Source organism: Aspergillus stella-maris, assembly GCF_047715825.1.
Source record: "Aspergillus stella-maris strain CBS 113639 unplaced genomic scaffold BDV14scaffold_26, whole genome shotgun sequence".
NCBI classification, from domain to species: domain Eukaryota; kingdom Fungi; phylum Ascomycota; class Eurotiomycetes; order Eurotiales; family Aspergillaceae; genus Aspergillus; species Aspergillus stella-maris.
In genome coordinates, this window is record NW_027396820.1 from 28,359 (window position 1) to 41,839 (window position 13,481).

The window sequence follows — 13,481 nt, forward strand, 5'->3', positions numbered from 1 at the left end:
TAAGAGGCCGGCTATGTACAAAAAATAATGGATCAAATATTACTGTGCTTGTCCGTGGCTTGGCCCTCTCGCCATCACCCAGTCAGTCGTCTCTACCCAGCCTCTTGGGCGATCTTGTCAGGTCTGTCCGTTCAGCTGCCCCCTTGAGTCGCCATATTGCTACCCAATTGACTCGAGCCGCAAATTCAGGTATGAACCATTGAAGCCTTCCAGAACTCTCATAATAGCCCGGCATATTCTCTATCCAATCCCACTTCAAAACAAACGCTGGAGTGGCGCTAAAGCTGATCTAGCCACTGTCTGCTAACTCGCCAGTCTCCAATCGACGTTGGTACATAAGAGGTGCAACCTCGCCAGATCCACTTCTTCTCACTACTTACCCAGTTTTTTCAGCCGTCTCGGGCAATATTGTTCGTGTCATCGGTGACATGCAAATAATTATCCACAGATCGTGGACATTGACCCTAGCAATGCGCTGCACCGAGTATAGTCTGATGTGACGTGGGAGGCTAACTTCGACTAACAAGCGGAAGCCGTGGAGAGTGATGACTAATCGAAGGCGGTGGGCACCAGGCTCCCGTCACGAGTGGCCGCCTACTGCTGTGACGTTCGCCGATCATCAAGCAACAAAAGCTTCGGATCGAGTCTCATGGAAGCTCTATCCCACCATGCTGCGCTCTGTTCAATCTTTCTTGCATGCGGCTGATTGTGGAGCGCCTGTACTGAGGTGATTCTCGACTTTCTCTGTCCATTCCTTTGCCAATTTTAGTAGCCTCAATACCACTCATTTACTCGGAGTCAGCCGACCCATATTTCGCATCCTTACATCATGGATCAAACCGTAAAGAACGAGCAGGATGCCTCCCAGGGATCCCTTCCAGAAAACCAGACAGAGGAAGCCAGTCCCAATGTCTCAGCCGCCCTTCCGCCCACGGATGAAACAGCGCCTATGCAGGACGCCGGCCCTACAGATGAGGCAAGCAGATTGAAGGAGCTACAGGCGGACATTCGCGACCAGGAGACCCTGGAAAGGGACATCACGCGCCAGGCCGACCGGCTGCTTATGGAACAGGCGGAGGAACGCGATAATAAAAGATTAGACAAGACGAAACTTGAAAAAGAGTATGAGGTCCATTCTAGATATCGTAGGTGATTTGTGCTTATCCATTGACCAGGAAGCTCGAGTCGCAGATCTTGAGATTGCATCAACGCCTTTCCCAACCAGTCGGCACGTCAGCCCGAGTCCGCTTGCAGAATGATATCGCGAAGCTGGAAGAGCGCAATACCGCGCTTGCGACAGATCTCAAGGAGATTCAACAGCGCATCGATGAAAGACGCCAGGAGCAGGAGACAAATATGGAGGCCAGTGGGACAGGGAGGATGCCGAACGAATCTCGCAGGGATTATCTTATCAGAACCGGAAAGATCACTCCGTTTTCACGGATGGGAGCGGGCTCAAATTCAGGCCCTCTGGCTAGCCTGCAGGATGCGCTTATCGATGCCGAGGATGAACGTGACGAGCTCGAGGCATTGGAGCAGGTGAAGGCACGGTCGGCCGTCTCCCATCGAAACTTAGTCCGTCCAGGCTTCGGATTCGACGAACCGAGTGAATCAAGCGCGGCCGAAGAACCAGTCGAACGTCCCGGAAAGCGACGAAAACTGGAAAAGAGCGTTCGACCAAGTACAATCAAAACAGAAGATGTGGATATGGAACTTGGGACACCTTCCGATGGCCAAGTGTCAGACGACCAAGACGAGTCAGCAAGCTACGTCGAACCTGAAGAGCAGGAATCATCAGAGGACGATAATGATTTTGTGACCGAGGAGAAACCGGCTGCTGTGAAGAAGCCAAAAGCCAAAGATGGAATTGAAGACTTCAGCGGCTTAGATGACGGCAATGAAAAGATATACCAATCCAGGCTCCAGCATTGGGTCACTCGAAGAAGTGCGGCTCGGAAAGCCAGCGGGCAGGACACTACGCGTGATTCTAGTATGGATGAGTCCGATACGCAGGCTGTTGAGGAAGACGAATGGTTCATGCCTCATCCCACTGAATCTGACTTGCACCTTGACAATGGCTATCGTCTCCCAGGTGACATTCATCCCCTTCTGTTTGACTACCAGAAAACTGGAGTTCAATGGATGTGGGAGTTACATCAGCAACAGGTCGGTGGAATTATTGGCGACGAGATGGGTTTGGGAAAAACCATTCAAGCAATCGCATTTTTGGCTGGCCTTCATTACAGCAGGAAATCGACGAAGCCCCTCGTCGTTGTCTGTCCGGCTACCGTAATGAAACAATGGGTCAACGAATTTCATCGCTGGTGGCCTCCATTCCGCGTTTCTATCCTGCATACGTCCGGCAGCGGAATGGTCAATATCAAGAACGAAAGCAGCCGCGAGGATGCTCTTATGTCTGGAAGTTACGGATCAGGCGGTTCTAGCAGTGGCTTGAAGGCAGCTAGAAAGGTTGTCAAGCGGGTGGTCGAAGAAGGGCATGTGCTGGTTACCACTTACTCCGGCTTACAGAGCTACGCTTCTCTCCTAATCCCAGTCGAATGGGGCGGTGCTATCCTCGATGAGGGCCACAAGATCCGCAATCCGAATACTTCAATCACCATGCATGCCAAGGAACTCAGGACTGCTCATCGCATTATCTTGTCAGGAACGCCGATGCAGAACAATCTCACGGAACTCTGGTCGCTTTTCGATTTCATCTTCCCAATGCGTCTTGGGACGCTGGTGAACTTTCGGAATCAGTTCGAATTCCCCATCAGACAGGGAGGTTATGCCAACGCTTCCAACCTACAGGTGCAAACGGCCGCCAAGTGTGCAGAGACACTCAAAGACGCCATCAGTCCTTATCTCCTGCAACGGTTCAAGATTGATGTAGCGGCTGACCTGCCCAAGAAGAGTGAGCAAGTCCTCTTCTGTCGACTCACAAAGCCGCAGCGTCAGGCATACATGGCCTTCCTGGGATCGGAAGACATGCAGTCGATCTTAAGGGGTCGACGGCAAGTACTGTACGGCGTTGATATCCTTCGAAAGATTTGCAACCACCCAGACTTGCAGAGCCATAAGTTGCTGTCCGCCAAAGCGGAATATGGTAACCCGACGAAGTCAGGGAAGATGCAGGTAGTCAAATCTCTGCTAGAGCTGTGGAAGGATACGGGCCATAAGACACTTCTTTTCGCGCAGCATCGGATCATGCTGGATATCCTTGAGAAGTTCGTTCGGTCGCTGTCTGGCTTCAATTATCGCCGTATGGATGGCACGACGCCCATTCGATATCGACAAACTATGGTCGACGAGTTCAACAAGGACCCGGATCTGCATGTTTTCCTCCTCACCACCAAGGTTGGAGGGTTAGGCGTGAACCTTACCGGCGCAGACCGAGTCATCATCTACGACCCCGACTGGAACCCATCCACCGACGTTCAAGCACGAGAACGTGCATGGCGACTAGGCCAAAAGCGCGACGTAACAATCTACCGACTAATGACAGCCGGAACAATAGAAGAGAAGATATACCACCGTCAAATCTTCAAACAGTTCCTCACAAACAAAATATTGAAAGACCCTAAACAGCGACAAACATTCCAGCTCAGCGATCTGCACGATCTGTTCGCCCTCGGCGAGGAAAACCAGGGCCCAACAGAAACCAGTCAGATCTTCAAAGAAGCCGAAGTCACATACGAAGAGAACGAAAACGAGAACGACAGCACCGCCGCAACCACCAAGGATGACAATGACCATCGGCGCACCGTCCAGGCCGAGAACAAGGACATAAGCAAAGTCACCGGCGTCGCTTCCATCCAGAAGTTCCAAGGTGAACCCGAGCAGCAATCAAAACCAAACCCAGAAGATGGATCATCCGGTACAAACTCCGAATCCCGCATAATGGAAGGCATCTTCGCCCGCTCAGGCGTGCACTCCGCACTGGAGCACGACCAAATCGTCAACGGCAAGCGTGTCGTCCGTGCAGACCCCAAGATCATCGAAGCCGAGGCGAAGCGCGTCGCCGCCGAAGCAGCCGAACAACTCCGCAAAGCAGGCGAGGCCGCTCGATCCGTTCCAATCGGCACACCAACATGGACAGGCCAATTTGGTGTCGCTGGCAAACCAGAGGAGTCACCGGCTAGAGGTCCCTTCGGCGGTCGAAGCAGCACAGCTCGTCGCGCACTAGCGGGCCCTTCGTCAGCGAGTATCCTCGCGAACCTTTCTGGATCTGGTGCAGGTGCACGATCGGGCCCAGTAACACCACGCTCAGGGTCTCGCAGCGCAACGGGGAGTCCTGCCCCTGGCTCCGGGGCTACAAGTGGTAGTGACCTCAACACCAGCGGGAAAGATTTCATCACCATGATCCGGGACTTCATCACCTCGCACGGAGGCTCAGTCTACACGCAGAACCTAATCGACCATTTCAATCGGTACTGCAATACGCCGCAGCGCTCTGCGGAGTTCAAGGAAATGCTGAAGCAAATTGCGGTGCTTGATAAGGGGGGTAGGAATGGACGTGGGAAGTGGTCGTTGAAGGCTGAGTATGTGAGGCGGAGATAATGGACACTCAGCGAAGCGATATATCAAGATAGAGTTGTATTATGTACTATAATGACTTATTATATATAATGAATAGCTTACGGAATGATCACTCTGTGTTGAATAATATGGGGAAACCGGTAGTTCTGTCTTTGTGGTGGACATCTCTCATAGTCAATCGTCATGCTCTATATATATATATCTCACTCAGTCTTAGCAAACTGCCGGCCCATGAACTCCCAATCAAGATCTACAAATCAACAAAATGGAAAACTGGGCAGCGTGATCACAAATTCCTCCGAGAACCAACAAGGCGACGATCGCAGTTCAAATTGTGATGTCAATTGACGATGGGTGTTGTGGTTCGCTGACACCTTGGTATCCTAATTATGTTCGGTCTCGGGATTGTTTCAGGTTAGCGGAGTTTTATGCTGATTTTCGGGTGGACCGTGGTAGATGCAGTATTGGGCTGAGGGGCGAGGCGTAAGAGTATGATGTATCTACGAGATGATAACGGTAGGATCTGCAATTTAGCATCATAACAAATTTTCCTTGGAATAAAAAATGAGCACTTTCAAAGCACACCCAGGTATAAGATGGATGCAAAGATCAAAAAGAAACCTCCCCGACTGGGAGTCGAACCCAGGTCTCCCGCGCTTGTTCCTCTTTGAGGATTGACAAGCGGAAATCATGACCGTTAGACCATCGAGGATTTGTTGAAGAAGGCTTCAAATCTTGACATTATATTCCTTTAGCTGTGATTTGACGGTTCGGCATTGTCGGGTTGATTGTCGATCATATGATTTTTGGTCCCGATCGATGCAGCTAAGATGTTTAGTATAGTTGGTGGAGTTGAAGAGTTGGTCATGGGGATCGTTGATGGATTTTTACTTTGGATTTTGATCAGATATTGTTTGTGGTGACTTTCAGCTAGGGTTTATTGCATTGGAGTATACAGCACCAGAGTATATATCTCCGCAGTAAGCATGATGCTCAACTGCGCATCTTTATCAAAGAACAGTGGACCGTGATCATCCTCTCTCCACCCCTCAAGCTCGGACCCGTTGTTGACGATGTGACCATGGAAAACACGGCATCCTTTCATCTGGCAAGGGATCGCCCAAGCTGGTGTTGATGCCAGGATTCTGCGCTGTCCATGTCTTACTTTGCCCCTCCACTCCACAGATTCCCAGCCATTCCCTGGGTATATTCTTGATTAAGATTCGGCCTTGTGCAGAGTCCATCCACCTTCCCCCGCGGTTCTCAATGCGAACCAGCACAGGCAGCATTTGCCACTTCCCCTGATAGCAGCAGAGTTACATAAAGAACCTCCCTTGCCCGCATTCTACCAACCATTACCACTTCAGCGAGTCAACACATTCTTTGGGCTTTTTGATTCCCAACGCGCTTGTTATTTGTTTATTCTCCCTCGCTACGACATAATGAAGTTCTTCAGCACACTCTCGCTTCTCCTCAGCGCCGGCGCTGCTGTCGCTGCTAAGCCCTTCCACGTCGGTCGCCAGGCGGCTTCTTCCACGCCCGAGAAATTCCACCTCAAGACGTCGGGCTCCGAGAACCCTGCCCACAACGATCTCTATGTTTACGGCTACCACACTGGCGCCGGTCTCAACGATGCTGTTCTCACATCGGACATTGACACTGCCAGCACGGCTTACTTCAACGGTACCCGCGTCTTGTTCGATTATGGCACGGGTTTCCCTTGGGGGTTGTCGCCTAACTATGTGACCAACTACGCCTGTAAGTACTTTCACACCAATCAACATCGACATCAACTGATGGAATTAGCATGGCAATTTGTCGAGATCAACGCCGGCGAAGGCGAGGAGGGCTTCTCCGCCAACAGCACGGGCCTGCAATGGTCCGCTCAGAACGGCTTCGGCGGCTGGCTCGTCTGCGACTGGTGGCACAACGCGCCCCAGCTCTTCTACATCTACCGCTACTACACGCCCAAGTACCCTTCCTCCTGCAGCGAGGTCAAGCTCCTCACCGAGTCTGTGTGAGCTCCAGCTCGAACGAACCATGTTCTGACATCTCGCCACGCCCCGCATATCCGCCTGAGGCTCCTAGTCCATGATGCGCGTGGCGGAGTTGATGGGCTATAGAGTTTGGATATCGTTGTTTGGTTGGTGGTTATGCTCCAACTATAGCCACGGGTATCGATTCGACCCAACAGTCAGGCCCTAGCTTCCGTGGTGTCTGGGCCTGAGACGAAGTGTAACGGTCCACTCACTGTGTGTTTCATGATTTGATAAATATGTCACCCGTTTGATGAAAAAATTTCGAAGATAATGTTGGGAATCAAAGCCGGATATACGCAGTTATTTATTCATGTTTTGGTCTGAGAAATGGGATATCAATTATTGGCAATAGTAGATCGTGGTGGAGTGCTCAGGCTGACAGGTCGGATAGCTCTCGGACCGCGGTCGCTGAACCGTTGAACTGTGCTTCGGCATGGGGAATGTATACTACACATAACAAGATAATATATAACAGTCAATATGTATGAAATGTACATTGAGCTAGAAAGCTTGACCAGTTATTCAACAACTTATCAAGTGACTTTATTGAAGGATGGTGGATGCCTGAGGCTGTAACCCAAAAATAGCGCATGTCTCACCAGATCAGCTGCTTAACCCGATTGGGACACAACTGACTCTGGCTGTTTCGATTCTTTTCTTGCCTTCACACTTTCGCTCGCTCTCTCTCGCTGCATCGCTTGTGATTCTTTTTCTCTTCCTCGTATCCTCTCCTCCGAATATCTCTGCGTCTCTTCCATCACCTTTCTCCCTCCCACCTCTCCCGAATCGCCCAGTCGCTCGCTTGTTTACGCTCGTTCTCGGCCACTCCACTCGCTTGAGACCCCTAGACCCTGAACAACACCACCTTCACCACCTGTTTCACAGCCAACGCAACCATTCGTCTTATCCCGTTGTCTTCGATCGCCTGTCCATATCCATCTCCGATACTCGCTCGATAGATACAACCTCTGAAAGTCGTGCATAGCCGCTTGCCGTTCGCTCATCAACGCTCGTTGCTGTGGACACCAGGCCTGCAGGTGGAATACACTGAGGTCCCGGGATCGACGAGACCCCGCTTCTTCGACTTGACAATACTTGACATTTGAGGTTTATACATACACAATGCGTTTCACTTCGCTTTTCCCGATTGCGTGTTTGCTGCTTCTGGCGTTGCTCTCGACCGCGTGGCAGTTGGATGGCTTGATGGGCCACGGCCAGCTAGTGGCGAGACAGGATGGTTAGTTGATTCCATCGGATTTTACGTTGATTCGCATGCTGACTTACTTTGCTTTAGACTCCAGCTCCAATTCCAACTCGGATTCCAACTCGGATTCCAACTCAGACTCCAACTCAGATTCGAACTCGGACAGCAACTCAGACTCCTCTGACTCGGATTCAGATACCAGCACCTCCGCCGACAGCGCGACGACTGGAGCCACTCCTTCCTCGGACGATCAACCAGAGGAGACTGGCACCACCACCTCTTCTTCAGATGACAGTGACGAAACCAGCACTGCCTCTACCACGTCGACCAAGAGCGCCGATGAGTCCAAAACCACCAGCCACTCGAACAAGACTACCTCCGTTGACGCTCGCCTTCCCCCCGGTGGTATCTCCATGTTGACTCCCGCATCATCCTCGACAACATACTACAAGATCGACGAGGAACTCACCTTCGTCTGGAATTACACCTCCCTCTCTATTACGCCCTCCGCCATCAATGTCGTCGCGTCCTGCAGTCTCAACAGTGCCACCTACACTATCGCCAGCAATATCAGCGTCGAGGAGACCCAAACCGTCAAGTGGGACACGGGAAAGTTCAACGCCAATGCTACGGCCCCTTTGCTCACTGCAACATACACCCTGATCGTCTACGACGACAGCAAGGATATCGATGACACCGCTAGCGCTGGTGAGCTCAGCTCGCAGAATCGCTACTACTTTGGCATGTACGAGCGACAATCATACCAGAACTTGTCTAGTAAGCTCTCTTCTTCCCTTTGCTCTACATTGAGTGTAAACTAACATACTCATTCTAGACTTCGTCTGCGCAACCTGCAACAGCGCCTTCTCGTCAAATGAATACATGGGTCTGAAGCTCGCTGTCAGTATGAGCTTGCTCACTCTCGCATCCTTTACTTGGTTCGCGGGTAGTTTCGGTGTCTTCTCTACCTAAGTCGATGCCCACGATCTCCGATCTGGATTTGGTCCAAGAACATCTACGTTATTGCACTACGTCACATCACATCTACATATTACCTACATTACGCATTCTATTCTAAAAATGTTGCATGCAGCTGAGCGGGTTGAATTTCGTTTCGTTTCGTCACGATAATAGCGAGTGATATTGATTGGTTGATTTTGAAGTAAATTGGGTGGGAATATGGCGTTATCTGTTTGCTTGTCTTTGATCTACTTTATATGCAGAGTGTTATCAGTATTATTTAATGCAATGGAGACGGAATTGGTGGTTATTATTAGGACTTTTGACGAGGTATATACGGGTCTTAGTAATTAGTATTGAGAGATACAGAAACGTACAGAGTATCATAGAGAACTGAGCCTTTTGATGATCTTTTCCCAACCATGTTCCAATAGACTTAGATAGCCGCGCCGAATTCACATATGCAGCCAACCAACCTCATGCACACCTGCAGGTCCACTCCGCTGTCATAGCGATTGCAGAATCACTGCAGACAAAGCAATGCAGACGCAGACGCAGGTGCAGGTCATCCGGCCAGTCGTTCACCAGCTCAGCAGGGCTCAGCTGACATCTTGCCATGGGGCGCCACGGTATCGCAAGACACCCGACCCGCAATCAGCCCTGCAGTGCAGACTTCTTTGTCTACTTCATTCAATGTGATTGGATTCCAGAAGGGCTCTAGAAACTGGGTTGGATTGGATAGGTAGGTAAAGGCAGCGACGGGAGCGAATTCAAGAAGAGGAATGGAATTCAGGTAGATCTATTTGTGCAGGCGCATGTACCTAGTTCATGCTTACAACTGGTGGCTAGAACGGGCTTTCAATCAGTTTGGCTCTGGCTCTGGCTCTGATTGCTTGGAGCTTGGAGGATGTTCTTCACACTTACCATAGCTAGGTTTTGTCTATGGGGCGCTCGGGCCGCTGCCATTGGTGCAGAGTGCATAGTAACTGTAACTACATCTAGAATGTAGATGGCTAATATGGATGTGAACACATTAGGTAGGTAGCTAGCTGTGTAGGTGCAACAAAGTCAAAGAAAGAGGCGTCCACAGGAGAAAATGTGTCTTAGATATTGCATTGGTGGAGTTTGGGCGGTGGTATATAGTAGTAGATGATGTCTTTAAATCTTGCTCCCCAGTTTTTTTCGCTTCTTCTTCTTCTTCTTCTTCTTCTTCTTCGCCTGGCTCATCCTCATCCTCTCTAGTCCCTGTCCTTAGATACTTCCGCAGGGTTATCTCAAGAGTTCCCGTCCACCTACTGCTCGCGAAACGAACGTACCGATCCTGATACCACTTGTTACACCCCGTCCTCTTCTTTCTTTCCGGAACCGCCACCGCATACCATTCCATCGCTACACGTCCCTGTCCATCCTTCGCCAAAACACGCAGAGACCGATCGAGCTACACCTCCGCACAGCCAAACCGAAGTTCACCAACGTCGCGAACGCACCCTTCCGAGCGCAGTACAAGATGAGCTCTCGATACCGCTACGTTTGGCCCAAGGACCCTCTACCGGGCAATCCTCAGCACTGGCCCCGTGGACAGCGCTTCGCCGACGTGTGCACGGGTAAAGGACCGGACATCTATGTCGAGAAGAGAAGCCCCAAACCCACCAAGCCGCAAGTCGTGTACACAAAAACCGAGAGACCGCAGACCGCGAGACCGAAGATCATTCACGCAGCCGCCGTCGCCGGACATGGCTGTGACGGGAGCTATAGCTATGCCTATGCCGATAGCTGCAATCATACTCACAGCCACGATCGCCGTTATGACCACGATCATGATCACAACCACCACGGCCATTGCCACAACCATTACCATCGCCACAGCCATCACCACGACAACAGACCTATTCGTGGCCAGAGGCAAAACGTCCACGCCACAGTGATCATAAACCGCGAGCCCCGCTGCAGGTCCCGGGACAGATCCCGAGGCCAAACCACAAACGAACGAACCGGCGGAAGAGACTGGTCGCGTTGGGGCCGCGAACACTTGGAGAACTGTCGGAGGAGGTACTGCGATGAATGCGATCGGATCCGCGGTCAAGAACGCCGCGACAACGTGTTCTCATCGCGCCACCCGGACGAGCGATACGATTTCCGGACGCGAACCTATCGGATTCCGGACGAGGGAACTTGGCGTCGGAAGGTGTATTGTGATGATGCAGAACATATTGTTCCTAGACACTATTGGGATCGGTATGGAAGAGAGTATCCGTCTGGTATGTGGCATGATAGGATTCATGGTGCTCATGCGGATGGAGGCAAGCCGAAGGTGTGTTATCGCTAGGTCGAAGTTTGTGACAATGTTCGTTTAAACACATGTGGCATGGTAGGCGTCGAAGGTCGGTTGCTGAGGATCGGCTTGGGGCGTTGTGGGTTTTTCGCGCCGGATTGTTGGAAGATTTGCTGCGTTGTCTTGCATTTTACCACATTTAATACATGGCGCTTGGGATAGATTGGAATAAGATTTCGTCATTTCCTGGAGACTTGTCAGCTTTGTCGTGGTAGATGTTTCCTTGGCGACTTACAATGAGATATGCAAGATCCCATTTTCTGGGACGGGAGTTGAGGCAGTCCAACACTGCGGTTTCGAGCTTGGAAGTGGGCTCACCGGATGGCGACTTGGTCGAGACAGTAAAATTGGGAACCCCTTCCTGACCGGTGCTGACAGCGGAGACCTTGAAAGCCAGCCCAGCCTTCTGTAGCATGATAACAAAAGACGACTGTTGCTTGGTAGGTAATACACGCATTCCATCAAGAGTCGCATGGGTGTACTGATCGACAAGCGCTCTCCATCCGCCCTCAGCAGACTGAAGTTGCGACCGTTCCTGCTCCTCTTTAGCCTTCTGCTCCTTCTCCTTCCTAGCGTTGTCTTGCTTCGTGAGATCTTCGAGAATCTCATTGTAGTCATATTCCCACATGCCATTTGACTGCAAAAGCTGACCAGCATTTTCATACGTCAGAGTCTCAATTCGTTCCCAGACGGACTTCATCTCCTTTCCGCGCCACATGGCTTTGAACTCAGCGACCTCGTTGGAGCCGCTGCGCGCTGCCTGAGAAAGCTGTTCAACCAATTTCTGAGGCGCAACATTGATTCCATTTTGAGCAGCCTTTGGGTTGACTATTGGGATCATAGGCTCCAAGATACGGTCCGGGAGCAATGTCCGGAGTTGATGGATCTGCTGGTGGTCAGCATGCTGGTTAACTAGTGGTCGGCGATAAACGCACCATTTCTTCGAGCTTCTGAAGCTTTGCGAGCGACGAGACGAGTCCCAGCTCCTCGTCTAGTAGCTCAGGATCGACGGGCTCGACATCATCCACTGGTGCGGTAGATGGATTGGCCGTAGTGTTGGGCTCTTTCTTTGTCACCATTTTGGTAAGTTCTCTTGACTCTGATGATAGGGAAAAAAAGAGCTAGGTAGATGATATAAGCGTAGGACAATTATTATAGAGCGCAATGCGAGATAGATAATCGATTTGTCCGATCTCAAACCGCTCGAATCAATAAGAGTGTTGGTGGTTGAGGAACGAGTGGCCGCCGACGTCGAATGAGGCCGCCTCGGGTGGAGCTGCGCCACACCAGCGACAAGTGTGGCTTTGTTACTGTGGCTAGTGGTATGGGAATCTACTATACGATGAGTTCACCATCCTTACCTAGACCTTTGACAAGCAGGATATCTTTAACATTGCAGACTATTGAAAAAAGACTATTACTGAGAGCTATGGTAGTTTAGCAGACGCGATGAAATACCCGAATCATGCTTTCTTGGAAACGGCTGGCATCTTTCCCACCCACTTCTCCGCTCCACCCTCTGCTGCATCGACAAGCCACCGCGCAAGTGAGCCTCTCTTCTGCGACATAGTCCATCCCCTCTGCCCTACCCATCCTACAAACACCTCCCCATCTTCCCTATCAATGCGCCAGCTTTCCTCGTCATCGTTGCCTGGAATCGCCGAAATCCGATAGACAGTCCAGTCAAGGCCTTCCGCGTGATGGTCGAAAGCGTCACCAATGTTTCGAACATTCTGATAGGCAGGACTGGCAAATATACGGAGTAAAGGAATGCCGAAACATGATAGAAATGTCCAGCTGTCTTCGGGTCGGGGGATGGATGGCGTGCCCATTGCAAGTATGCGGCGTACCCCATGCTCGCGCATTAGAGGGAATACAGACTTTCTATAGATGTCCGCGTACATGGTAGTCGGTATCTTATCAAAGACTTTCGGACCCAGGAGGGAGATAACAATTCGGGATCGGGCGATGGCATCGGACAGCAGTTCGAGATTGTCCATTTCGCCCTTGATGATCTATAGAAGAGAGAAAAGTTAGCGCGGGCTTCACGTCTAGGAAGAAGTCAAATACAAACCTCTAGGCATTCATTCGCAGCCAAGTTTTCGTCAATCTTGGACGGATTCCGAGCGTAGACTATCGTCTCATGCTTTCGATAAACGAGTTCTCGCAACAGGCAGATGCCAGTAGGACCGGTGCCGCCGAGGACAAGAACTTTGGAGCCTGCCATGGCGGAATCGATGAAGATATGCACAGGGAAGAAAACTGGAAGATGATTTTTCTCCTTCACGGTCTGCTGGAATGTTATGGCTTCATATAGTTCAGAGAGAGCGGGGCCGCGCGGGATGGACAGCGCGCGGGCTCATCGCGCGCGCTTGTTGACGTAGTTGATCTGGGAATCGAGATCAGG

The 13,481-nt window shown here is 51.0% G+C and overlaps 5 protein-coding genes and 1 non-coding gene across 6 annotated transcripts; 4 read left to right on the forward strand and 2 right to left on the reverse strand.

Moving 5' to 3' along the window:
• The first annotated feature begins 546 nt into the window (after positions 1 to 546).
• BDV14DRAFT_56535 (DNA-dependent ATPase RAD26) lies at positions 547 to 4,673 on the forward strand. The gene is made up of 3 exons (XM_073777053.1): positions 547 to 727; positions 773 to 1,122; positions 1,176 to 4,673. The coding sequence occupies exons 2-3, from the start codon at positions 830 to 832 to the stop codon at positions 4,558 to 4,560; spliced, it is 3,678 nt and encodes a 1,225-aa protein (XP_073628242.1). The 5' UTR covers positions 547 to 727; positions 773 to 829; the 3' UTR covers positions 4,561 to 4,673.
• A 487-nt stretch (positions 4,674 to 5,160) lies between these two features.
• BDV14DRAFT_t78 lies at positions 5,161 to 5,251 on the reverse strand. The gene has a single exon. It is a non-coding gene; the product is annotated as a tRNA-Asp (tRNA).
• A 37-nt stretch (positions 5,252 to 5,288) lies between these two features.
• Positions 5,289 to 7,068, forward strand: BDV14DRAFT_172890 (uncharacterized protein). The gene is made up of 2 exons (XM_073768654.1): positions 5,289 to 6,297; positions 6,346 to 7,068. Exons 1-2 carry the CDS (start codon positions 5,982 to 5,984, stop codon positions 6,558 to 6,560), a joined length of 531 nt encoding a protein of 176 aa, XP_073628243.1. The 5' UTR covers positions 5,289 to 5,981; the 3' UTR covers positions 6,561 to 7,068.
• A 118-nt stretch (positions 7,069 to 7,186) lies between these two features.
• Positions 7,187 to 9,256, forward strand: BDV14DRAFT_172891 (uncharacterized protein). The gene is made up of 3 exons (XM_073768655.1): positions 7,187 to 7,815; positions 7,873 to 8,559; positions 8,618 to 9,256. Exons 1-3 carry the CDS (start codon positions 7,701 to 7,703, stop codon positions 8,752 to 8,754), a joined length of 939 nt encoding a protein of 312 aa, XP_073628244.1. The 5' UTR covers positions 7,187 to 7,700; the 3' UTR covers positions 8,755 to 9,256.
• Positions 9,257 to 9,835: 579 nt separating this feature from the next.
• Positions 9,836 to 11,141, forward strand: BDV14DRAFT_56676 (uncharacterized protein). The gene has a single exon (XM_073777055.1). The coding sequence runs from the start codon at positions 10,250 to 10,252 to the stop codon at positions 11,066 to 11,068; it is 819 nt and encodes a 272-aa protein (XP_073628245.1). The 5' UTR covers positions 9,836 to 10,249; the 3' UTR covers positions 11,069 to 11,141.
• Positions 11,093 to 13,301, reverse strand: BDV14DRAFT_189623 (RNA polymerase II mediator complex subunit MED27 domain-containing protein; the record flags this gene model as incomplete). The annotated part of the gene is made up of 5 exons (XM_073771228.1): positions 11,093 to 11,260; positions 11,310 to 11,960; positions 12,010 to 12,195; positions 12,574 to 13,089; positions 13,149 to 13,301. 5 exons carry the CDS (start codon positions 13,299 to 13,301, stop codon positions 11,093 to 11,095), a joined length of 1,674 nt encoding a protein of 557 aa, XP_073628246.1.
• Positions 13,302 to 13,481: the final 180 nt, after the last annotated feature.

Bases quoted from the DNA above. Each gene is read 5' to 3' on its own strand.
- BDV14DRAFT_56535 (XM_073777053.1), top strand. From the start codon at position 830: ATGGATCAAACCGTAAAGAACGAGCAGGATGCCTCCCAGGGATCCCTT. The intron at 1,123-1,175 runs GTATGAGGTCCA...TCCATTGACCAG, and splicing joins AAGACGAAACTTGAAAAAGA to GAAGCTCGAGTCGCAGATCT.
- BDV14DRAFT_172890 (XM_073768654.1), top strand. From the start codon at position 5,982: ATGAAGTTCTTCAGCACACTCTCGCTTCTCCTCAGCGCCGGCGCTGCT. The intron at 6,298-6,345 runs GTAAGTACTTTC...TGATGGAATTAG, and splicing joins CTATGTGACCAACTACGCCT to CATGGCAATTTGTCGAGATC.
- BDV14DRAFT_172891 (XM_073768655.1), top strand. From the start codon at position 7,701: ATGCGTTTCACTTCGCTTTTCCCGATTGCGTGTTTGCTGCTTCTGGCG. The intron at 7,816-7,872 runs GTTAGTTGATTC...ACTTTGCTTTAG, and splicing joins GCTAGTGGCGAGACAGGATG to ACTCCAGCTCCAATTCCAAC. The intron at 8,560-8,617 runs GTAAGCTCTCTT...TACTCATTCTAG, and splicing joins ATCATACCAGAACTTGTCTA to ACTTCGTCTGCGCAACCTGC.
- BDV14DRAFT_56676 (XM_073777055.1), top strand. From the start codon at position 10,250: ATGAGCTCTCGATACCGCTACGTTTGGCCCAAGGACCCTCTACCGGGC.